The sequence below is a fragment of the Hibiscus syriacus genome, unplaced genomic scaffold (assembly GCF_006381635.1).
Source record: "Hibiscus syriacus cultivar Baekdansim isolate YM2019G1 unplaced genomic scaffold, ASM638163v2 tig00110415_pilon, whole genome shotgun sequence".
NCBI classification, from domain to species: Eukaryota; Viridiplantae; Streptophyta; class Magnoliopsida; order Malvales; family Malvaceae; genus Hibiscus; species Hibiscus syriacus.
In genome coordinates this window covers 1,288,951-1,314,062 of record NW_024062729.1, presented here as the reverse complement: position 1 = coordinate 1,314,062, position 25,112 = coordinate 1,288,951, and the positions used below count along the sequence as shown (strand labels likewise).

At 35.9% G+C, this 25,112-nt stretch overlaps 1 protein-coding gene and 2 pseudogenes across 1 annotated transcript; all 3 read left to right on the top strand.

Moving 5' to 3' along the window:
• The first annotated feature begins 225 nt into the window (after positions 1-225).
• LOC120124158 lies at positions 226-8,180 on the top strand. The gene is made up of 10 exons (XM_039142888.1): positions 226-688; positions 2,496-2,563; positions 3,427-3,497; positions 3,677-3,952; positions 4,840-5,003; positions 5,101-5,156; positions 5,265-5,317; positions 5,405-5,525; positions 7,340-7,437; positions 7,902-8,180. Exons 1-10 carry the CDS (start codon positions 363-365, stop codon positions 7,971-7,973), a joined length of 1,305 nt encoding a protein of 434 aa, XP_038998819.1. The 5' UTR covers positions 226-362; the 3' UTR covers positions 7,974-8,180.
• A 10,245-nt stretch (positions 8,181-18,425) lies between these two features.
• Positions 18,426-21,204, top strand: LOC120124250 (annotated as a pseudogene).
• A 2,348-nt stretch (positions 21,205-23,552) lies between these two features.
• LOC120124311 lies at positions 23,553-24,836 on the top strand (annotated as a pseudogene).
• The last annotated feature ends 276 nt before the right edge of the window (positions 24,837-25,112 follow it).

Below are 25,112 nucleotides of genomic sequence, written 5' to 3'. Positions count from 1 at the left end.
TGTGTGACTTAATTCATTTTTTTTAAACAATTAAATGTCTTATTGATGAAATTAAAAGTTCAATGATCAATTCAGAATCCCTCTATAGTTAAGTGGTCATATTGAAATCTCTCCATAGTTAAATGGTGCTAGATGTAGTTTACTCGACTTATTGCCCGTCTGAGGGGAAAAGATCACCTGCAAGCACGTCTAAATTATGCTCCGATTTCCTTTTTTTTCTGGCGCCTCCATTGTTGACTGTTTCTTTCGCAACCCGGCCGTCCATAAGATCCGGGATCGCACAACTCGAATACCACAGCTAAAAAATCCCACTTCTCTCTTTTGTTTTCTGTTTTTGATTCACCTATGCTTTCTTTTTCCACATGATCGACGCCATTTCTCCACCGCTCCCAACCTCCACGCCGGGCGCCGGAAGGTTCCGTATCCCGAATCGCCGCTCGGTTCGCTTCTTTAACTTGGGGTTTCCGCTGTGGACCCGGAAACTGAACTGGCTATACCATGAGCGGATGCAGATGTCGTGGGTTCGGAGCATGAGCGGCGGTTGCTTCAAGAGCATGGAGCCGCCTCCTAAACCGGGGATCAAAATCGAAGAAGACAGTGGCGAACAAGACGTTTTCAACGCCGACGCCATGGGCTCCAAGGTTTCGCCCGAACATCTTGTCATTATGGTCAATGGCCTCGTTGGAAGGTATTTTTCGTTTTATGAGAATTTCATTTGAAATTAAGAATTCAATTAAGCTTTTAGCTGATAAAAATTTTATTTTGAAATGTAAGATAATTCATTCTTTTGGAGGAGTCTAGTGATAACAAGTAACAGTAAAGCTTAGCTAACTTTTCCAGTAAATATACTCGTACACACACGACTTTTGCCTAAATTAGTGTATTTCTCTCCTTAGCTTTATGTGACTATCAATAATGAAAAGAGACATTATGGCTTTTGGCTATAACAATGTAACTTCTATGGAACAGCATGTAATTACATCAATTGAAAGAAGAAACTGAAGTAACTCTGAATTTTGAAATTCAAAGAGTGGATTCTGAAACGAGAGATGCCTCCCCATTCTCACCTCACTCATTTGCGTAAATTTTGCATGAACTTCTGACCCCAATATTGAGTCAAGCATCTAGAAATTTTCATTAATGCAACTATAGCTTTTATTTGTTATGTTTATGGATTCTGACTAATGCTATTTCTACTGTTTTAATTTTTCCAGGAAGGCTTTATTTAGCAACTAATATTTGAAACCATAGAAGCATAGATGCTCCAAAATACCCTTTGCATCCTTAAGTACCATAGAAGCATAGATGCGACTATAGTTTCTTGATCTTTGTTGAGCACTGTTATCCCAAATCTCTCAAGTATCGGATTTCTTGTTGTCTTATATTAAAAGTTGAGCTCTCCACTTATTACCGGTTGGTTTTAGATTAGATGTTTTAATATGATATCAGAGCCCAGGGGTATGTGATGTTGTTTCTGCCTAAGTCCATGTGAGGTTATTTATTTATAGCCTTGTAAGTGTTAAGTGGTGTTATTCCACATTTGTCAAGTATGGAGTTTCTTATTGTCTTATATTGTTGGGCTCTCCACTTTTTACTTATTGGTTTTAGTTTGGATGCTTCAACATGTTTACCTGTTTGACATCAAAACTATTAAAAGATAAAACTATTTTAAAACCACTTAGATTAGGGTGGCTTTGTCTAAAGCCATGATTTTTTCTTTATTCTTGGGTTTCAAAAAAATTTATGTACTTGATATTGAAAAACGTTTTAGGAACATTTATATTAAATTGCTTTATAAATGTTTATTGCCATAGATGTTCTCATTATAGAATGGCTGCCAAATCTAATTATTCATATGTTATATAACTTTTTAGGGCTTTATGTATTTCTAGAACAAAATTAATGATTCATTTTTGTTTGTACATACATTTTATTCTTGTATCCTTGCATCGTCTTGTTCTCCAGAAGTTGAATATTTTTGTAATACATTCATATCTTATATTACACATGTCCTTCATAGAACCTGGTAGGTCAGAATCCATGAGAAAGGAGTAAAAGGATCTTTATTTAAGGATTATTTTTCAGGGTATTTTTTTCAATTTTTCATTTAATCTTGTACCCTGCTCATTTAATTATAAGAAAGATATAATATTTTAAGAATGTGAAGATAATGGGCTAGAATGGGTTCCTGACAAGAATTTTGTGAAGCCATTGATCTCTGCTAGCATTGTGTTAAATAATGATTCTTAACCAAATCCCATCTCTCAACCTCTTCTTATTGTATGATTTAACTGGTAAGAGCTGTTATTTCCATGTTAGTTTCTTCTATCCATCTTGATCTGATCTCTTCAGTTGAATACATTATATGTTCTTATACTTGTTATATTATGCTCACTTGTGGCAGCCAATAAATTGTTTCTTCTACATAGTTTATAGATGTTCTTCACACCATTAAAGATAATTAAATATCACAGTAATTTTATCTGCTTTTATAGTGCTGCTGATTGGAGATTTGCTGCTGAACAGTTTGTGAAGAAGCTCCCAGACAAAGTAACAGTACATCGTAAGTTTTATCTTCTCTTTTTTCTTTTCATCTCCTTTATTTTCCGCTACTGTGCATGATGAGTCATTGATGATTTGATGGTGCTAATCAAATTCCAAAACTTTGCGGTGTGTGTAATTTGTGTGGTTTTAAGATAGAAGCTCGAGGACAAAAAAATGAGGTTTTAGGAAGAAAAATTATGACAAAACTTTACGTAAAAGAATAAAACATACTTTCCCAAACTAGTGCCAAATATGTTATTGACTGGATTATGTTTGAAAACTGAGAATAGAAAGAATTTCTGTAAACAGAGAATGGAGAGGAATTTTCAGTTATATTTTATTGATAAATTCGGGGTTATTTATACGCATGAAACTATCTTGTCCTAAAGCTTGGGATCTACCGATCTAGTAAATTATAAGACATTACATAACAGGGAACAATCCTAAGGAATCATTAACAAAAACCCCTTAACCAACTTCTAGGAATCTAGAAATTAATAAATTGGTGAGCTGTTAACACTCTTGCTCTAGCTGGTAAATAGATGTTCACTTCCAGCTTGTCCATCATTTACTAACGTCATGGACTGTGGCTATTTCGGGAGTTTTCCCATCCCATTGCCAACTTCATGATTATCTATTATATAATAACAATAGATGGAATTTGAATAAGCCAAAAGTTTGGTAATATCATCATCCGTCCTGTTGAAAAGATTGGAAAATTACATGGAAAAAATTGGATAAATTTGGATGAAAGTGATACAAAGGAATGATAGTTTCTGTCTTAACTCTGCATAAGCTCAACTTGACAAGCAAGTGTGGATAAATAATTTCCAGCAGTTCCTTGGCATATATAGGAGATTTTGACTTGATATTAATGTACAGGCAGTCAATGCAACTACTCAAAATTGACATTTGATGGTGTTGATATGATGGGTGAAAGGCTAGCTCAAGAGGTATTTTGGTAATACAATTTTTCATCTTATTTCCTGGCCTATTTGATTGATAATATGGCCATTTTAATTTGGCTTCCTTTTTTTTTGGGGGGGGGGAGAATTTCTGAGTTACTGTTATGAAAATTTATGCGATAATTTTTCAGTGTAGAGTATCATTCATCGATTAATCTGTGGTTCAGATATTAGGTGTTGTGGAACTTAGGCCAGATGTACGGAAGATATCTTTCGTGGCTCACTCTTTAGGTGGTCTTGTTGCAAGATATGCTATAGGGAGGCTCTATGAGCATTCTTCAAAGTTGGGTCAATCAGGTCATGTGAACTCTTTAAATTTTAGGGACACAATTTCTTCAATTCAATACCTTCAGCAGCATTGTCAAGACAGAATTGCTGGACTGGAACCAATGAATTTTATAACGTTTGCAACACCACATCTCGGTTCAAGGGGACATAAACAGGTAAGTAGCATGCTTTTACATGTTATCTAGATTCAATATTTTTTTGTCTGCGCCTGTTTACATGTTATTTACTTGCTCCATTTTCGATAAAGAACAATAAATAATAATTATAATGAGAGTTTGATGACCACTTTTTCATTCCAAAATCTTATCCATCCACGAAGTCACAAATGGATGGGTCTTTAAATCTTATTTACTGCTTTCTATAGAAGACTATGAACCTTCAAAGCCCACATTTTCTTCCTGTTGAATCCTTTACACCCCAAGAGATGCCTAGCATGTGACAAACCTAGAATCAAAGCTGTCTCACCAAGTATAAGTTAGCAGAAGTTGGTCATTTTGAAATGCTAAGAATCTATTTGTAAGTAAATTTTTCACTTTTGGAGGTTTTTGCCTGTCAAAACTCTTCCTGAACCCTACATAGACTGCTCTCACTTTAGAGGGGTCTTTTACTTGCACTTTTTTCCTTTTTATTTTTTGAGAAATTTCTCCTTGCTAAATATTTTCCTTTAATAGTTAAGGTAAATGATGATTTTTGGACTCCTTTTAGGTGTTGAAAACATTGGGAAGATTAATGAACAGTTCATATGGTGAAAATGGTGGTGGGTTCCATGTATTTTTCTTAATACAAGCAGGTTTTCCTGTAAACCAATTGATGCAACTGTGTCCTTGGCAGTTCCTGGAGTCTTTAAATAACTAATAATTTAAGCTAATTGAGAATAGATGGTTGAATGCTGACCGTAAAACTTGAATTTATTTGCAGTGTTGATTCTCAATTCAGTGACTTCTTTACTGGTTTTTTTGCGTTCCTATTCTTTGTTTCATCTATTTTATGTATACAATAGTTGTGCTACTTATAGTATGGTTGGGTTGTCCATGTTTTGCAGCTTCCGCTTCTTGGTGGTCTTCCTTTTCTTGAGGAAAGAGCATCTCAGACTGCACACTTGGTTGTTGGAAGGTCTGGAAAGCATCTATTTCTCACCGACAATGATGAGGGAAAACTCCCTCTTCTTCTGAGGATGGTTGATGATGGTGATGACCTGAAATTCATGTTAGTGTTAACTGTTTGATTCCTTTAATCAATTGCCATAACACTTATTCTTAATAACTATGCATAGTGTAATATCTGTTTCCATTAACTTGTATAGATCAGCATTACGTGCATTTAAGCGACGTGTGGCATATGCAAATGCAAACTACGACCGTATCCTTTTTGAAGTTGAAGTTTCTCATTAACTTCAATCCTGTTTATTCATAAAGCCATGCTTGCCCTTTTTGTACAAAATTATGTTTATCTTGACTTGTGTCTGAGATGTGGTTGGTTGGAGAACATCATCAATCCGGCGTCAGAATGAACTTCCAGAGGTCCTATTTAGTAAATTCTTACATTTCTGAATTCTATGTTTCATTTGGCTGCTTAGTTTTATTAATATGTTTTCTCTATATTTTCAGTCAAATCTTCTTGTAATAGATGAGAAGTATCCACATGTTGTATATATTGAGAGGGAAACTACAAAGAAGATCCAAAACCAAGGTTTCCGTATTGCTGGAGCCCTAACAACTGATATTGAAGGTTTGTGGAGCTTTTCTGCTTCTGGTCTAATCTTTATATTTCCGTACAACAATTTTATTCATAGTGGTAAGTGATTTGGGGGAATATAGGGTTTTTATTGGAAGGGTTAGGCTAGAGGGAGTGAAATCAAATAGAATTTTTAGGCTTTAGGGAATTGTTATGACATTTAAGTGATTTTGGTTAGTGCAATGGTGTAGCTGATTATTCTCTATATTATTTTTTGGCTTGGGGTAGATCAGAGGGGTTTGGAGAGGAAGAAAGGGAGAGAAGGAATAGATGAATTGTAATCTGTAGTATTCAGGGAATGGTTATGGTGTTTTTTGAAGATTCAGGGAATAGATCAATGGTATGAGATCAGTCAAGACAAGATGGCATTTTAGGAAGATTGTGCATTTAGGAGGGCAGTCCTTTAACTTTAGGAGGACCTCTTTATTTAGGACTAATTGTTAGAAATACCAAAGGCTCATCGGTAGGTTTGTTCCATTGTTAGGATGGCAGTCCTAGTTCCTGTGGAAGTAGTTGCGTAAAGATACCTAGGCTTGTTCCATCGTTCCACACAAGTAAATTCAATAAAATAATCTATTTTCTCACATGGTATGAAAATCAAACTTGGCTTCCTGGGAGTTTCTTTCTTCTTTTCAAGCCTTTATGATATGTGCCTAATTGTAAGAGATGGGACTTGGATCTCATAAAGTATGAGATTTCCTTGTGGGGTTTATATGGACTTAGGCTCTCCACCCTTAATAGCTTTTTGGATTTGGTCTCCATATGTCTATATCAACTGGTGTCAGGTCCAGCAACTACATCTCTCGGTGGGGCAGGTGGTGACATTAGTATTGCAGTGTTTGCTGAAACTAGAAAAGGAAAAAAAATAACTAGTGCAAAGCCAGCCCACAGCTCAGATGGATACTAATTTGCAGTAGCCTTCTAGAAGAAAACTCGTCCATGATTCATCTAAAATCTCTACTTACCACTATATGCTTCTAAATTCCTTTCTATATCAAAATTGAGTAGAACGAGCTTTCTTTATTGTACTATATTTCTATGCATTGCTTTCTTTTTATTTGTATCTCTTTGTTTTGTGTCAAAGATTGTTCATTTGGTATCGTCTTGAACAAATAAAGAGTCATTGACTCGGGCAAAGTTATTTGAAAAGGATAATTTTTTCCAGAAACTTAACAGAATAATGTGCACTGTCCTCGTTATTAAAGCATTAATAAAAAATGCTTTCACTCAGCTTGGATGTGAAAGAAATGACAGCCTATCTTGTCAATGGTTAAAAATCATTGCAACTAATGGAACCGCCGGTAACTGGCAACTGCTCAAGTGATGGTCTCCATATTGAAAGGTTCTTCATAAAACAATGAAGAAATAAGAAAGCATGTCCTCCAGATTACTTATCTATTTCATTTTGCAAAATTTCCCCATATATATGAGTTCTTCTGTTTAACCACTTGTTTTGGCTTCTTCCACATTTTCTTGGATTATATTATTCTTAAAAGATTTCAATCATGTAGCACTATCTTAAAGCAGATTGGTACCGTAAGTTTTAGAAACTTGCTACATGTAAGACTAGGGTCTCTATCAGATAGTTTTAATTGAAGGGATAGCTGTAATTGTTGTCTTCGTTGCAGTGTTTCTTCTTCTTTCTTTATTACTTTATATAGTTTATATATCATTATTTGGTTTTTAACATATATCTGTTATTCATTCTTTACCATGGTATCTGAAACTTCTGCTACAATATAATATTATATCATCTCGTTGAATTTTTTAAACCTCTTCCATTGATCATTCTCCCGTTATTTTTCTAGAGGTGATGATTCAAGGCCTCACTCAAGTACCCTGGGAACGTGTTGATGTAAGCTTTCAAAAAAGTAAACAGCGATACGTTGCGCATAATACGATTCAGGCAAGTTCAATAGCATAATAGATATTTCCATATGCTTCATTTTTCTTTTACACGAAATTGAGAACTATTTTATTCTCTGTTCTTAAGTTATGACACCTTATTTCAAATTAAAGACTTAAGACATCGTCCATTACGCCAATAATCCATTATACAAATGCACAAGGTTCCAAATTAAGGGATCCTTGGAAGGATAAATATCTGAACCTGCCTCCATGCTTTGCAATGGGGTTGTGGCAAGAATCCATTGTCATAAAGAAAGGGTTCCTAAGAACACCTTAGCAGCCCTTTATTGCCTGAGGGTAGTTTGCAATATTCGCATTTAGCCCAGTGTATCAAACATGGGTTTGGTGAACAGATACTACCTTGTAATTATCCCAGACCGTTTAAAAAAAACATGGGTTTTGTTCTTAAAGTGAAGAATCGGAGTAACACAGATGCACTGATTAATATTTTAACTTCTTTAGGTAAAGAGCTACTGGTTCAATTCTGATGGAAGAGATGTCGTTTTCCATATGATCGACCATTTCCTAATCTAATCCCGGAAGCTGTGGTGTCTGCGGCTTCCGGTACTTTATCAACAGGTGAGCTCACTTATTATTATTGTGCAATATGCTCAGTCGTCCCACATGAGAATGAACGTTGTGGACCTGTGGTGTATTTGTTCTATTGGTGTGGAAACATTGTCAATATTGTAAAGTCTCGTGACCTGTCCATATAAGTTCCTTTCTCTTGTTTCTTTCATATGATGCTTCTAATTTATTCCTTTTACTTCTGATTGTTCACATGTTTGATGTACTTCTGTTACATCTTACTCTACATTTTGTGGCTCCATTATTTACACCACTACACAAAGGATCGAATTATCTGTTGAAACTAGAAGCTTTGTTCAATATTTGTTAAATTAAGAATTCATAATTTTTTCATAAAAAAAATTAATATTTAATTAAAATTTTGTCATCACCTCAAATTAAACCAATTTACTTTCTCAGTTCATTTGGAAATAAAAATGATAATTAAATGATTGTTTATTTTTTTATATAAATTTTATTATTAAACGTGATTCAATTTTTACTAAGTATTATAAATTAATAAAAAAATCTGAATTATTAAAATATGGAATCAAAATTATATGAATTTTATAAAAATAAATAAATAGCTGTGTAACAAATTTTTATTTGCAAATAAAATAGAAAAGTAATTTAATTTAATTTAATTTTGAGGTGGTGACGAAGTTTTAATTGAATACTAGTTTTTATGATAATTTTACAAAGAGAAAATAACCTCAGTGACCGAAAATACCTTATAATATACGATTTTAACCAATTTTTTTTGGATTTGCGAAAATGACCAACAAATTCGCAACGCGAACTCTAATTTCGCAACTCAGTTTCCAAATTCGCAACGCGAATATGTAAATCGCAACACAGAAGTCAAATTCGTAACACAGAAGTCAAATTCGCAACGCGAATCTGTAAATCACAACATAAAAGTCAAATTCACAACACAAAAGTCAAATTTGCAACGCGATAGTCAAATTCGCAACACTGAATTTCAAATTCGCAACACAAAAGTCAAATTCGCAACACGATAATCAAATTCGCAACGCGATAGTCAAATTCGCAACGCGAAAGTCAAATTCGCAAAACGCGTTTATTTTCGCAACGCGAATTTTATTTAATTTTTGAATTCGAAACACAATATTAATTTCGCAACACAAATGTAAACAGTATTATCGCAAATCATAACCTAAAACCCTAAATAACAACTAAGTCTCATCTTATCTCTTACTCTCTACGGCGACATCCGTCCCCATCTCCGGCAAAATCCATCTATCTCCATCTCTCAGAGCAATCCTCACAACCATTCACAGTCAGAAATGGAAAATCAACCACCGAGGGTTAGTTTTTTTAATCTCTTATTTTTATTTTGAATTTTTTGTATTATTATTAGATTTTTCTTATATTGATGATAAATTTACTAGTAATTTCAATATATATAGATTAACCATTTCACTGAGATTGCTTAGTAAATTCATTCGGTTGCTGCCAATACTGCTAAATTGTTTAGTCTTTAACCCTGTGAAGTTAGTATTTATCTTTGTTTTTTGGTTGAAGTAATGCAATTCATTCAAGTTTCAATTTGCAGAATAAGAATAGTTTTTGAAACTTAAATTCGCAATACGAAAATGAAAATCGCAACGTGAAAAATGAAAATCGCAACGCGATTTTAGTTTTGCGTTGCGATTTTCTCGTTGCGATTTTCATTTTCGCGTTGCGAATTTAAGTTTCAGAAACTACTCTTATTCTGCAAATTGAAACTTGAATGAATTGTATTACTTCAACCAAAAAACAAAGACAAATACTAACTTCACAGTGTTGCTAATTTAAGTTTCAAAAATAAACTACTAGTCTTTATGTTGTCTTTGAACCTGCACTAAACCTATATGTTGTCCTTTTATGTTTATATAAGTTCTTACTTCTGGAATGTTATCTGATGTATTTTGTGAACTATGATGGAATAATGACTTGGGTGAATACCGTGCTAGTTTGAAACATATTTGGCTTTGTTTTCACTGTTTAATATCATGTCTGTTTATGGTGTATAATTTGTAGTTTTTGGTATATCTAACTTGATATGTTTATTGTTTTTGTAGAATTTTTTTTCGGCTCAATTGACCTTAAGGAATAAATTAAGCGTAGCCACTAAAATTGCGTCGACGCTTACACCTCTACAAAGAAACTTGTTTGAGGATACTTGCTTCGGGCCAAGCTGAAAGTACAACATTCGAGTGGAGATGTTATATTGACACATTTGTTTATTCAGACCATGACTAACGATCTACCCGAAAGGTTGCAACGTGGTGATGAAGAGATATGGTTTCATTTTCCTCCGGCGTATACTTGTTTTGAGCGGGAGGAGTTTTGCTTAATCACTGGTCTACGCTTCAGACACGATGAAGTAACCTGGTACACTAGTCATATCTCCCGCCCATCATGGTTATCTTGGGTTTTTCCTGAGCTGGAAAAGTCGAAGCCAAGTTTACACGTCGACGACTTGAAGAGATTATTTGTTAAAGATGGTTTTACTCGGATGGATGACCTTGATGTTGTCCGAGTATGCCATTTATTACTTTTGCATGCCGACTTTTTAGGCAAAGAGGGCAGACAACATATTTCTGAGGACCTAATATTATTGGTAGATGACCTAAAAGCATGTAACATGTTTCTGTGGGGTTCATATCTATGGAAAGCTACCTGGAAGAAGTTGTCGTCTGCCTTTGAGGACCGAAAAAGTTTGCGGGGCGATGGTTCTAAATACACTTTGGCAGGCTTTATTTGGGCCTTTAAGGTTAGAATTTCTATATAATGTTTCCAAATTTATAATTAATTATTTAACAATTACTGATTTTGTGTATTATATTGTTTGTAGATTTAGATATTTGAGGCTTTTCCCAGCATGCATACATATGCGATAAAAAATTCAAATGATATTCATAGGGCAATTACCTGGAAGAGGATCCGTATGTTGGATTGGGAAGAGTTACTGCCATATACGACGATGAATGATGTAAGTTAACACACAAATACTACCATATAGTTAAACAAGTTATTACTAGTACACATTTAACTTTGTTTGAGCTTATATTGTTAGGAGGTCAACTATCCATTACAGAGGCTGACACCCATAGAGGTTGAGCTTGCCACTGATTGGTGGCAAGCTAGTAAGCGGTTTTCTGATGGGATGGGTGATGAGCACCCTCCACTTCGAGAGCCATCACCTGATCGGGCCGATTCTACAACTCGTCACCCGGAGCCATCACCTGATCGAGCCTCTTCTCCACCTCCACCATCACCTATTCCATCACATCATCGAGCCTCTTCTCCACCATCACCTCATGATAGGCGACCGGCAAAGAGGCCACATCATTTACGTGATGAGTTAGGGGAGTTACGTGATGAGGTCGGTGCTTTGCGTCATGAGGTCGGTACTTTACGTGAAGACAATAGTGCATGGCGTGATGAGGTACAGTCTTTACGTGGTGAGGTGGATGTTTTACGCGATGACAATGGTACGCTACGTGGTGAGGTATCTACTTTACGTGATGATGTAGCCGCTCTACGTGAGATTGTTTTATCGTTGCAGAATGAGGTTCATACTCTACGCAATGAGATAAATTTGTTTAATACTATACTAAAAATGCAAATAACCTTTTTCGACATTATTTATTTATTTATTTACTGATTTTTGTATTAATTTATTTTCAGCGGCCCGATAAGGTAGATGCTTTACGTCGGGTTTTTCTTGCACGACGGGGTTTACACATCAGACGTCGTGCACGTGCCATTACGTCTCCTTTCACCCCACTGTGCCAAGACTTCGTAAGAAGAAGTCTGATTCACCTGTCATCGTTCAAGCGACACATCATCGTTCAAGAGGCTCCTCTCATTTCAAGAGGCCCCTCCCACCGTTCAAGAGGCCCCTGTCATCGTTCAATGGGTCCCTCCCACCGTTCAAGAGTCCGATTCACAACACGTCATTTGTAGACATATTGACCCCCTCTCGTGCCCGATATGATGGATGCGTGTTGGCTTTCGTATGAGTTACCGGCCAGTACCATTCCTCAGCAGGAGAGGGAAACACTATCGGACACAATTACAGATAATACCCTTTGGGCTAAGATCGCAGTTGATTTTTATCTACATGAGCGGAGCCAGGGGTGTTATTTGACATATGCAAACTTGATGATGTTATGCATTTGTTTCTTGATCGGTCTTGGTGGGGTATTTTATTAGGGGTTGAAGATAATAGCTATTTCGAAGGGGGTAAGTCTTATATTCTTCTTATATTGCATTTTGATTAATTTTTTTAAATTTATTAATAAATTCACTAATATGTAAATTTTTTATAAAAACAACATAATGATGCATGGGTGTCACGTCTTCTAGTAATAAGGAAATTGAAGAAAATAAAAAATACTCGATTAACTATTATGCCGACGTCTTTTCACGTAGCTCACTTGAAGAATCCGATAGATTCTTCATATACGTTGGGTAATGGAAAAGCTAAACTTTATCCTGCGTTGTGGGAGGTCGATAAGGTTAGTATTTATTTTTTGAATATTTTAAAGGTGTTCATAATTTTTATTTGATGTGCGCAATTATTTATGATTACAGGTGTTTATCACTATTTTGGAACGTCGTCATTGGCTTCTCGTCGAGCTTCAACTCCCATCCCTGAAGACAATGGTATATGATAGCATGTTGAATTACATATCATTGTCTGATTTGAGAGATATTATTACAAAGGGATGGAGCGCTCATTTGGCTAAATACTTGGATGCGATTTTATTGGACTAATTCTGGAAACAAGAAGCCAAAGAAGTTAAAAGTTACAATGATCAGAGGCGAGACTGCGCCACAACAAACGCAGGGAGCCAGAGGGGATTATGGTCCTCTCGTATGCATGTGCTTAGAACGTTTGACGACAGGAAGTAAACAGTTTCTACCTCCCATAGATAGAGATAGAGGTGCAGTAGGCTTGTGGTTTCGGTATTTTATGGCTAGATCGATATATGCGAGACGATGTCTACCTGCATCCGCGTGCTGAAAGTGTGCATAAATAATTGGTAAGTTTGAGCAAGTGTTGTTAACATATATACTCTTTAATTGGTTTGAAAATATTTGTTTAAGTACCTAGAATTTAGTAATTTGTTGTTTGTTGGTTTTAGATGTGTAGAAAGTGTTGTTTGAGCAAATGTTTGGTTTCTGCAGGTTAATCCTGAAGTGAGCTGCATGAAATTGATGTATTTGTGCATAAACAATAGTCTGTGGTACACTTTTTTTGCTTGTTTAATTGAATTTTACATTGAAAGTTGATTTGTTTAATTGATGAGGAAATAAGAATTATTTTTTGCTTGCTTAATTGATTTGTAAAAGTTGATTTGTTTAATTTGATGTGTAAATAAGAATTATTTTTTTGCTTGTTTAATTGATTTGTAAAAGTTGATTTGTTGTTTTAAATTCAATCTGCATTATGTTGAAGGCAAAAAAGACCTGTTAAAGGTACAAATTTGCAACGCGAAAGTCAAATTCGTGTTACGATTTTATCGTTACGATAGTCAAAATCGCAACACGAAATAAACGTTGCGATAGTCAAATTTGCAACGCGAAAGTCAAATTCGCGTTGCAATTTTCGATTTGCGATTTTGCGTTGCAAATTTAACTTTCGCGTTGCGAATTCAAGGAAAACACCTTCAAAAAGATAACAGACAACAATCTGAAAAGTGATAACAACTGAACAGATCATAGCAATGTTCAAACTCAAGTTACTAATGAATGTCTAACTGAAAATGTATATATTCACACATAAAATACGCATAATACAACGTTTGCATTTAAAAATCACCTAAGTTAATAAGTCCCAAAAGGTGAAGCCGATTGTGATTGGGATTTTAATTTTGATTGCGATTTTGATTTCCTTTTGCTTGGCACCATATGAGCTTTGGATTTTGATGAGGATCCATATTTTGGTAGAGGAAAAGATGATTGTGATGGCACTGGTGATCCACAGATCAACCTTGTATGACCACTTTCCTTGCACTGACTACATGTCGATATCCTATTCTCTTCACCCTTAGACGGTATACGATCATGATTTTTTGGTCGGCCAGGTAGCCTGCTGTCCATGACTGGTGGAAAAACTGTTTGGAAGTCATCTAGTATGTCCCACTCAGAAGGATGTGGAATAGGGTAGACAATCTCGACATAAGTCTGTCGATATACTTCTGTAGTGTAGCAATCCATAGCGTATGCGTTTGAATCATCTTGGTTTAGATGAAGAGCAACTTTTATAACATGGTCACGGATAACCAGATGTTGTCATTTCTTACAACTACACGTCTTTGCATTTAGATCGACAAGCCCATTTAAGTATTATCCAATACTTCAAACAAAGTGTTTGAACATGGTTCAACTCTCCATGACATTGACTTTCACAACACGTTTCGTTATCTTTTTTTCAGTCCATGATGTAACACGACGTTCCAATTCCTGTAAATAAATAATACTTAGTAAAATATATTAAATATGATAAGTTACGAATTTAAAGAAATAATACCTGCATGGTTTCTTTTCTTATAGTACCTGTTTATAGAGGCTCGAAAAAACTCCATTAACATAGTAATTGGTAATTTCTGGGAATGACAACTTAGAGCGTTGATTGATTCTGCACTATTAGACGTCATGAAATCATATCTTGCTCCAAGTTGATGTACTCTTGACCATCTTTCAAACCCGACATCTTCTAGTGTTTGAGCACATTGAGGCAAAACAGTCTTAAACAATTTATATGCTTATTAAAATCCACTTCTCGATAAGCTTTTATTGCCTTCCAGTATGTCCATTTGTGATTTTTTATACCAGCAGACTTTGATTTTAGATTCTATACAAATGAACACCACAAAGTCCATGAAAAGCATATGGGAAACACTTCTAACAGCGTTGTCAATTGAGTTTGCCCTATCGGATATGATTATCAGATTGTTAATAGGACCTATGCAATCCTTAAGATGCCCCATAAACATATCCATGAATCAGAGGTTTCAGATTTGTCAACCCCTTAAGCTATTGACAGTATCCCATTGTTAGCATCCATGGCTACTGCTAATAAGTTTACTCCAATGTATCAACCTTTCAAATGTGCTCCGTCAACTATAATATATAGGCGCATGCAAGTAATAAACGAACGAATCTACAAAATCATATAAACAAGAAATATAATCATTTAAATGTGAAATGCATGAAATAACAAAAATGAGTCAACAAAATTATAATGATTTACTAACCGCAGCACCAATGAAGATAAACAACAACTCAAAGCGTCCATCTCTATTTGTTTTGATATGAGTTACCGACCTATGATTTTTCAGCTTTAAATGTGACAATAAGCCGACAGTTGGGCAACAATGATACTAATCTGATGAGCATTCATGTCAGTCATAATTTCATGTCTCCGATATACCCTTCCATTCAAAAACATTAACTCAGCCAGAAAATCACCCAACACCTTTTTGTTTGCCTGTCTATGGTGAGGAAAAAACTTGGGTCTTGAACATGTATGTTTATCAATAAAAGTCCTAACTTGAAACATTCGCAATCTTTTATCCTCTTTGCAATCATACGCCACGTACAGTTTTTGTCAATCATACACTTTGTTTCGAAACGATCTTTGCTTGATTTGTCAACTTTTAGTTGATAGCCATCTTCCACATTTCGTATACAAAGCTATCTTCAAGTCTTCCTTTGTATCAAAACAATCATCTTTCTTGATACGAATAACTTTTGTTAACAATCAACTGCTATCTTTACCACTCTTCTTCCGGTATCTGAAGTAATTCTGGCATATTCCAGTTATACTCCCGTGGCATTTTCTTCTTTTCTTTTCTTCGGAGACTTCTTCTCTTCTTCTTCTTCTTCCTCAGGGTTATATGAATTACATAATGGATGTTCAACATGTTCATTCACAGTCGTAACTTCCTCATTATCATCAACAACATCTTCCTCAGCAGCGGTTGTTTCATCATCAAAATTTAGGTATTGACCAATATCAAAATCATTACATGCAGGGTCTGTTTCTTCTTCTGAAACATCATCAAAATCTGAGTATTGACCAAGATCAAAGTCCGGTATTGACCAAGATCAAATTTTGAATACTGACTGGTACTCACAATTTTTTTTGTTGGCTCATAATCGTCTAATTGGTCAATACGAAAATCAGAATTTGGTGCTGAAAGTTGATTGGATTTGGATTAATAAAAGGTTGTGGGTTTTGAGATTGTGTTTGATAGGTGAAAAAATTTTCTTGGTGATGAAAATTGTGGTGGAACCATTAAATTTTGAGATTGATAACAATGTTGTACATTGTGAGCACCATAAACTGGGGTTGAAGAACTTAGTTGATATTACCCGCTACTGACCCAACTTCACTACTTCTAGGTTTAACAACATACAATGTAACATCATCTTCTTGCGAAACACTAATGTAAGCAATGAATCGTTTAAATCTTCATTGTCGGTTAACAAATAAACTTTACCTTTTCTCTGATAAGATAACCTAAATCCACTTAGATGCTCTAAATTCAATTTCTTTGCAACACGTAACATTAGAGTTTCATAAGTTAACTTTTTTAATGACAGTTTTAGTTGAAGATTCATGGTAAAACACATATTGTAAAACACCATGAACATTCTCCCATGACCCTCCAAAACACAAATCTATCCAAACATGATCAACATTAGATGATTTCATTCTACAAATTGTAAATTAATTTACTAAACAAACGAGCTATAAACTACATATATCACTAACTTAGGAAAAAAACATACTTTATTAAGTTGATAGTTGATAATTTTGGAGAGAAATCATTGAAAAAATTATATAGAAATAAAATTATGTAAAAAAAAATTAGAGATGGGGAAGGATGTCGTTGGATATAGGAACGGATATCGCCGGAGAGAGTGATAGATGGAGATGGAATGAGTTGCGATTTAGGGATTTAGGTTATGAGTTGTGCTGCTGCGTAGTTATATACCCAAAACATTTGTGTTGCGAAACTAAAACCTGTTGTGAAATTAAATTCGTGTTGAGAATTCGAAAATCGAGTTGCGAATTTGAAATTCAGTTGCAAATTTGAAATTCAGTTGCAAATTTGAAATTCAGTTGCAAATTTTTCGTGTTATTTGGCGCGTTGCGAATTTGACTTCAGTGTTGCGATTTACAAATTCGCGTTGCGATTACTTTGCATTTACGCGTTGCGAATTTGACTTCAGTGTTGCGAATTTGCTATCGCGTTGCGAATTTATTGCGTTGCGAATTTGACTTGTGTTGCGAATTTGACTTCTGTGTTGCGATTTACAAATTCGCGTTGCGATTTACAAATTCACGTTGCGAATTTGGAAACTGGGTTGCGAAATTGGAGTTCGCGTTGTGAATTTGTTGGTCATTTTCGTAAATCCAAAAAAAAATTGGTTAAAATCGTATATTATAAGGCATTTTCGGTCACTGAGGTTATTTTCTCTTTTACAAATTATTATCTTAGTTTAATGGTCAAGTATAAGATCCCTTAAGGCGGCTTGGGTTTGAACTCTCTTGTTTTCTAAATGGTTGTCCATTTTTCCCATATATATGGGGTAAGGGGGAGGTAAGATAATAGGCTACCTCCAACACCAGGTTGAGAGCAGCTTCCGTAAGAGACCTCCGAATTATGAAATGCCCTTCGTGGGACTCGATCCCACGACCTCAAGGTTAAGACCTTGTGCTCTACCAACTGAGTTGGATGGTCATTTCTCTTGTTTTCTAAATATATATCTTATTTTTTTTCTTTATTTCGGTGGAATATTAAAATATATATGACTTGGTTTAGTCTTGTGGGAGCTTTGGATCCAATGCTTCTTTTTCTTTTCAAATAAAATTATAGCTTAATACACTTTTTAGTACATAAATTATATCTCAAAATATAATTTGGTTAAAGAACTTTTATTTTTGTTAATATTAGGTGTCTAATGTTTTCAACATTACACTTTTAGGTGTTTGTGTTGTGATGACCGTTAAATTTGATTGTAATCTGACACGGCACATATATAAAATTTTTAAAATTTATTTAAAAAAATATATAATTAAAAAAAACCAATAAAACCCAAATTTTACATTTTCTATCGTCGATCGACACCGTTAGTCGCGACCAAAACTCAAGTCCTACTCACCGTGAAATTGTCTGTCATCGTGAAAAGGCCGCGAAGAATCACAATTTCTTGGTTTTTTGTTGCTATTTTTTTTTAAAAAAAATAATATTTTATTATTAAAAAATTAAAAAATATATAATAATAGACATTAAAAGTATAACGGAGAAAACTGGAGTCACATAAAAGTGTATTAAATACAAGTAGATGGTGGATTGGAATCAGAATCATGTGGTATGTACTTACTAGGACTAAAGTCGCAATGGCCAACTTCCATTCAAAACACGCAGAGCTTCACACTCTCACCAACCGGCCACAATAGGCAGCCGTCTCCTATCTTCCTTCCATGCAAAAAACTCGATAACAAAATCTTCAACGACGTCAATTCTTTCATTTAACAACAAACACACAATTCGAAAACAAGAGTTTAGGAACAACTTAATGGGGCCTCCGGCAACAAGTATAGGGAAGTATCAGCTGGGTCGACTATCGGAGAAGGCACCTTTGCCAAGGTCAAGCTGGCCGTATACACCGCTACTGGTCGTCACACAGCAATCAAGATTATCGACAAGGCCTGGTCATGGAAAGCAATCTCCAGTATCAGGCGGATTTCCCCACACACGCCCACCCTTGCATTTTTGTAATCATGTGTCTGTTCTTGTGATCTTATCCGTGTCACGGTCTTCGACCCTAAACAAACGGATTGATGCTCGAATTCCAGGTACAACGAGAGATAAGAACAATGAAGCACCTGCATCACCCTAATACTGTAACATTGTTGAGGTGTGTGTTCTTAACTTGTTATCCATGGTTAATAGGAGTCCATTTTGCACCCGCATTCGTTTGTGTTGACGAATTCGGTGATCCGGTCCAGGTTATCGGCTCGAGACGAAGATATACATAGTAATGTAAACATATCAGGAGGTCAACTCTCTGAGAAATGGTGTGAAACTTATCTGACACAAATTTTGGCGTATATTAAGGCTTTCAGTCTACATGTCTGATTCTGTTTACCTTTCCTACGTCCAGTCTTATGCCAAGAAATTAAGTGAAACAGAAGCAAGAAAATTTCCAGCAGTTAATAGATGCAGTGGACCACTGCATAGAAAAGGAGTTTATCACGGAGATTTAAAGGTACTTCAAAAATTGCCAAAATTTCTGTCATTTTTAAATGAAATTGGTGCCGATATTTGCTGTGCAGCCAGAGAATTGCTTGGATTGTAAGGGAAACCTGAAAGTTACGATTTTGGACTGAGTGCTATGAGGAAGGTAGCTATGGACTTGTAATTTTCTTAAATGTTCTTCCTATGTTTCTAATTATAATTCGGATAAATTACAGCCCGGAGATATGCTTACGACGGCGTGCGGTTCACAGTTCTACGTAGCGCCGGAGGTAAGAGACATCTCTTCCTGTTCAATTGTCGTACACTGTCCAACTTTGTTTTTGGTGAACAGCCGCTTGCAAATAAGGGCTATGACTGCTGATATTTGGTCTTGTGGCGTCATCCTTTCGAACTACTCGCCGGATATTACCGTTCAATGACCGAATCTTGTGGTTTTATACAAGAAGGTATGTACTATGTATGCACCTGCATATAGGGAACAATGGATCAGGCTAATAAGTTCCTTGAACTGATGCCTTCCTATTCTGTGTAGATATCCAGAGCACAATACGCTTGTCCGACCTGGTTTACGAGATGTATAGGAAAGCTGATTCTCGATTACTCGATCCGAACCTGAAAACGGTACAACTTCAGTAAGGTCTATGAGATAGGGATGACAAGTTGTGGACATAAAGATAATACTGATTCTCCATGTATTACTGCAGAGGATAAACAATTCCAGAAATCTTGAAGATGAATGGTTCCATGTAGATTATGTGCCTTCCTGTGGCTTCGATTACGATGAGAAAATAAACGTCGATGACGTTAACGCCGCCTTCGATACAGTTGAGTAAAATGCTTGATTTAGTATTAAAACATGAATCTCATAGCTTCAGCTAACAATCAGAAATACCATGCAGGAATACAGTGAAGATATGAGAACACACAAAGCCTCGAATTTCATAAACACATTCAAATTGATAGTGATGTCGGACGATGTCGATTTATCGGGCCTCTTTGAAGGACAGGCAAGTCTGTTAAATTGAAACCGGCGTTTACATCGGACTAGCATCTTCGGTTCTACTAGAATTAAGTACACCGTTTCATTCTTACATAGGATGACAAAAGACAGAGGACAAAGATTGGTTCCAAGCATACAGTTATGAAACCATGATGAAATAGAATGCAGCTATGGGTGCTAGTTGTTGGTTGAAGGAACGAATCATTACAAGGCACAAACTTCTCGTGTTCCGAATTCTTCATGCAGTGACTGAACTTGCGTCTTAAGTTTTTATTTTTACAGATGAAAATTCATGCGAAGCGGAAGATGACTAGATGTTGCACATCCCTTACGAACTATCAGCCGAGGTAAATAACAATGAGATGCTCTTCCTACAAGACAACATATCGAAAAGTCTCACAACCTAATGCTTCGTTGTCAGGTAATCGAGTTTTCTTCGGTGAATTGCGTTGTCGAAATATCGAAATCTGAGTTTACAAGGAGGTATCATATTCAATTCTGTAAGTTTATTATCCTTTTAGGCGTGAGTTCGATTCACCTTAAGAGCGATTTCTCTTATCTTTTATTTCTATCCAATCATGAGGTGACACGTGTAACATGTTAATAGAATATATAAAATCTTTCAATCAGGTGAAATGTGTCTTGATCATATACTCGTGTTAAATTATGATTACATGGTTAATTTAATTTCAAGATCAAATTAATAAATATATAATATTAAGTAAGTGATCAACGGAGTAGTTACCCTTCAGTTTTAGTTATCACAAATACATGACTATTTTTTTATAATAGTTTCCAAGATGTAATTAGACAATTTATGGTATTTCTTATAATCAGCAGTCCATAAGTTTTAATAGTATAAAGTGATTATAATGTAGTACTTGTTCAAATATTTTTTAGATATTGACAACATGCATACACCATGTAGACATAGTTGTTTGAATTCGAAATCTCTAAAGAAAACAATACTTCCTTTTACCATTGAAATCGCTCAATGAGTTCACGAATAGCATACTTCATGCATACAATATACATTTACAACTCATATTCTCAATCCAGCTTAGTCTTGGAAAATTTGACCTGTACTCGATTATATGAACCAATTTATCTGATTCGAGATATAATATAGACCCAAACAGGAGGACCCAAGGTATCGAATCCATCATTCAGGTATCGAGATCGGGCCTATAGTATTGATACTCTATGCATGAGTATCGATACTTCTCTTAAATTATTTGAATTTTTGTGTTGCCTAAAAACAATATCGATATTGATCCATCCAATATCGATACTAGCACCCAAAATTTCCTGTTTTGGTGTCTTCAACCTTCCACCCACCCAAAATGCCCTAAAGAGGTTCCCAAACATTATTAATGCCTTTTTTGAGTTTACTAAGGTCATAAAGAGTCATCATATAACTTAAAAACGCATAAACTTAAGATCTGCCATGAACATGCACTTAATCATTCAAAAGCTAATGCAAGTTACATAAATGCATGGTAGGGCTTACAAATGGTATAGAAAGTTAGAAGGGTGTACCTTGATAATCTAGCTGAAGAAAACTCCCCAACTTCACCCAAGAGTCAACTTCTCTTTCCCCTTGCCTTAGAGGTTTCTCCCACTTCTTTCACTAATTAAAACAAAGTAAATGTGTTACTACCCATTTAGAAGCTTGGATTAAGGTTAAGAATATTTCCTAACTTAAATCAATAAAAATGAGTTAGATTCTTGTTGCATCTAAACCTTCCTAAAACCTATTTTTGAAAATCATAACTAAAACTTGTAATGTGGGGTTTAAAACGAAGCTCTTGGAAAGGAGATTTCATTTTTTACCTTAACTCCACAACAACAACAACAACAAAAACAAAACCCTGATTCTCATATGCAATGGGGTAAGGGGGAGGTAGGGTAGTAAGCTGACCCCAATGCCAGGTTGAGAGCAGCTTCCGTGGAAGACCTCCGGCAGTCAGAAAATTAAAAATAAAGATAAGATGTAAATGCGTGTATAAATAAATAAATAAATAAATACATAGATGAACAGACTTCATATGCAGTCTTGATATGTGCGTCTGTAATGGGGAGTAATCCCTGTAAATAATTCCCTGCAAATAATTCCCTACATAGAAATCTCTGCATATAGACTGAAAATGTAAGACCCAGCTAAATTTAAAAAGAGGAAACATGAATAGAATAGAAATGATACACAGAAGTCAATATAGCAAGCTACGAGGAGGATAACTTCAAATGAGTTAATCTTTGCTTCACAAAAGATAAGAAGAAGATGAGTACAATAATGAGATGGTGAGGATGAGTGTTTGGTGAGATTAAGGGGAGTGGGTACGTGAAATCAGATAAAATAAGGGGGTTTTAAATTCTGATTTTAAATTTTGATTTGAAAAATGGGAAAATCCCACTTTAGGTCCTCCTCATTTCAGGCCAAAACCAGCCCAATCCCAACATAATTAGATCCACATTATTTTAATAAGCCCCTTTGAGCCCTATTTATGGGTATCAGGTCAACTCGAACGGCTAACGATTGTGGGTATTATGTTGTATTTTACTCAATTTAGTCTTCTGACTATAATTATTTGCAAATTTATTGACATCAATTCATTGACTTTTATATTTTCATCAATAATTATCCTCAAAATATTTTCTTTAAAATATAATATTATGAAAATATTTTATAATTTTAATTTATATTTGATATTAAATATAATATGAAATAATATATATATATATTATAGTTAGAGAAAATAAAAAAAAATTGAATAAATCTTTGCCATAATACTATAAATAACTATAATAAAATTAGTATAGAAACTCAAATAACTCGACTCGAATTTATTAAACTTGACTAGAAAAATTTCAAGTTAAGTTTGAATTGTAAAATACAACTCGTCAACTCGAATAACTCACAACTCGAATAACTCAAAATTTTTTACTCGATTCTGTCATACGTTCACCCTTAAAATAGATATATAAATCCTCCACTTGGGGTCCACGTCACACAGACGATGAACAAGCTTCTTTTGATTCTTTCCCACAACCAAACAAAACATAATCAAAACCCCCCCCCCCAAATATTTGTCCTTAAAATCTGCTCATTTTTTTCTTACAAGGAAAATAATAATTTCTCATGGTGTAAATTTCTCCACGTGTTGTTACCTTATTCGTCAGCACCTTGATTTCCCACGCTCCCAGGTCACTGACTAGATAGATAGCCAAACACATCCCCAAAAGGCAAAGCCAAATCAAATAACAGGCTCACAGCAAATTTGCAAAATCAGACGTTTTTGTCCAAACTCCAAAGAGAATCTCGAAATTGCTTTGATTCTGTGACGATGGGAAGTGTCAGGGAATAACGGGAGGCTGGGGCATGGCCACAAAGATATGTGACATATGTAAATCGACCGCGGCGGCTATTTTTTGCCGTGTGGATTCGGCTTTTATGTGCCTGAATTGTGATTCCAGGGTCCATTCTGATACCAACAAGCTCGGCTCCGCTGCTCGGCATGGGGGGTGTGGATGTGCGAGGTGTGCGAGCAGGCGCCCGCTGCAGTCGCTTGCAAGGCCGATGCTGCTGCCCTTTGTGTCACTTGTGATGCCGATATCCACTCCGCTAATCCCCTGGCTCGTCGTCACGAGCGTGTACCCGTCGAGCCTTTTTTCGACTCGACGGATTCCATCGTCAAGTCTTCCCCTTTTAGCTTCCTTGTCCCGACCGCCACGGATCACGATTGCTGCCAGCAAGAGGATGTAGAAGCGGCGAGTTCGTGGTTGTTGCCGAATCCGAAACTGACAGTGCAAACTAACGAAATCAAAGCTGGCGGTGATTTGTTCTTCTCCGAAATGGATCCCTTCATCGATTTCGAGTACCAGAACATGTTCCAAGTCCAACATGATCATCAAAACGCAGCTATGGATAGCGTTGTCCCAGTTCAGGCCAAGCCAGTCATCAACAATGAAAATTGTTTCGAAATCGAATTCTGTCGGTCCAAGCCTCCTACTTTCAGCTTCCAAACTCGGTCTCTCACCCATAGCGTAAGTACTTCAGTTTCAATAGTTCAATTCTCTCCTTCCTTGATTACACGATCAATAAATCTCTGTAAAACTGATGGGAGATCGTGTAAAACTTTCAGGTTTCATCATCTTCACTCGATGTAGGAGTAGTCCCGGACGGGAATTCCATGCCCGACATGTCGTATTCTTTCGGACGAACCGTGACCGACTCGAGCGGACCGATGTCGGCAACCACGACGAGTAGCCAAGCAGGCGGGATGGACCGAGAGGCTAGAGTTTTAAGGTACAGAGAGAAGAGAAAGAACAGGAAATTCGAGAAAACAATCCGATACGCCTCACGAAAGGCGTATGCCGAGTCGAGGCCGAGAATCAAAGGCCGTTTCGCCAAAAGGACTCAAACGGACAACAACGTCGACGTCATCTTTAACTCGGCTTCTGCGGCTGCCGGTTTCATCACCGACACCCAATATGGGCTCGTCCCATCCTTCTGAAAGTCAAAGAAGGAGAAGAAGAAGATTAAAAGGGACTGCTTATTTAGCTATGGCACTGTGGTATTCAACAGTTATTTTTATCCAGCAACTAGAATAACTCTTAAGCCCATTGAAGTTCAGCAGAAACCAGATATCCAGTGTTTTTAATTCTGTTTTATGTAAAAACAATGTATCCATGGAGTTTTTTTTCTTTCTTTCTGAATTCCCAGATTCAAAGATGATAAGCTGCAGACAGATGTTAACTGATCATCACTTTTAATTGGCTTTTCTCCAGGATCGATCTATGAATCTGTTTCTCAGT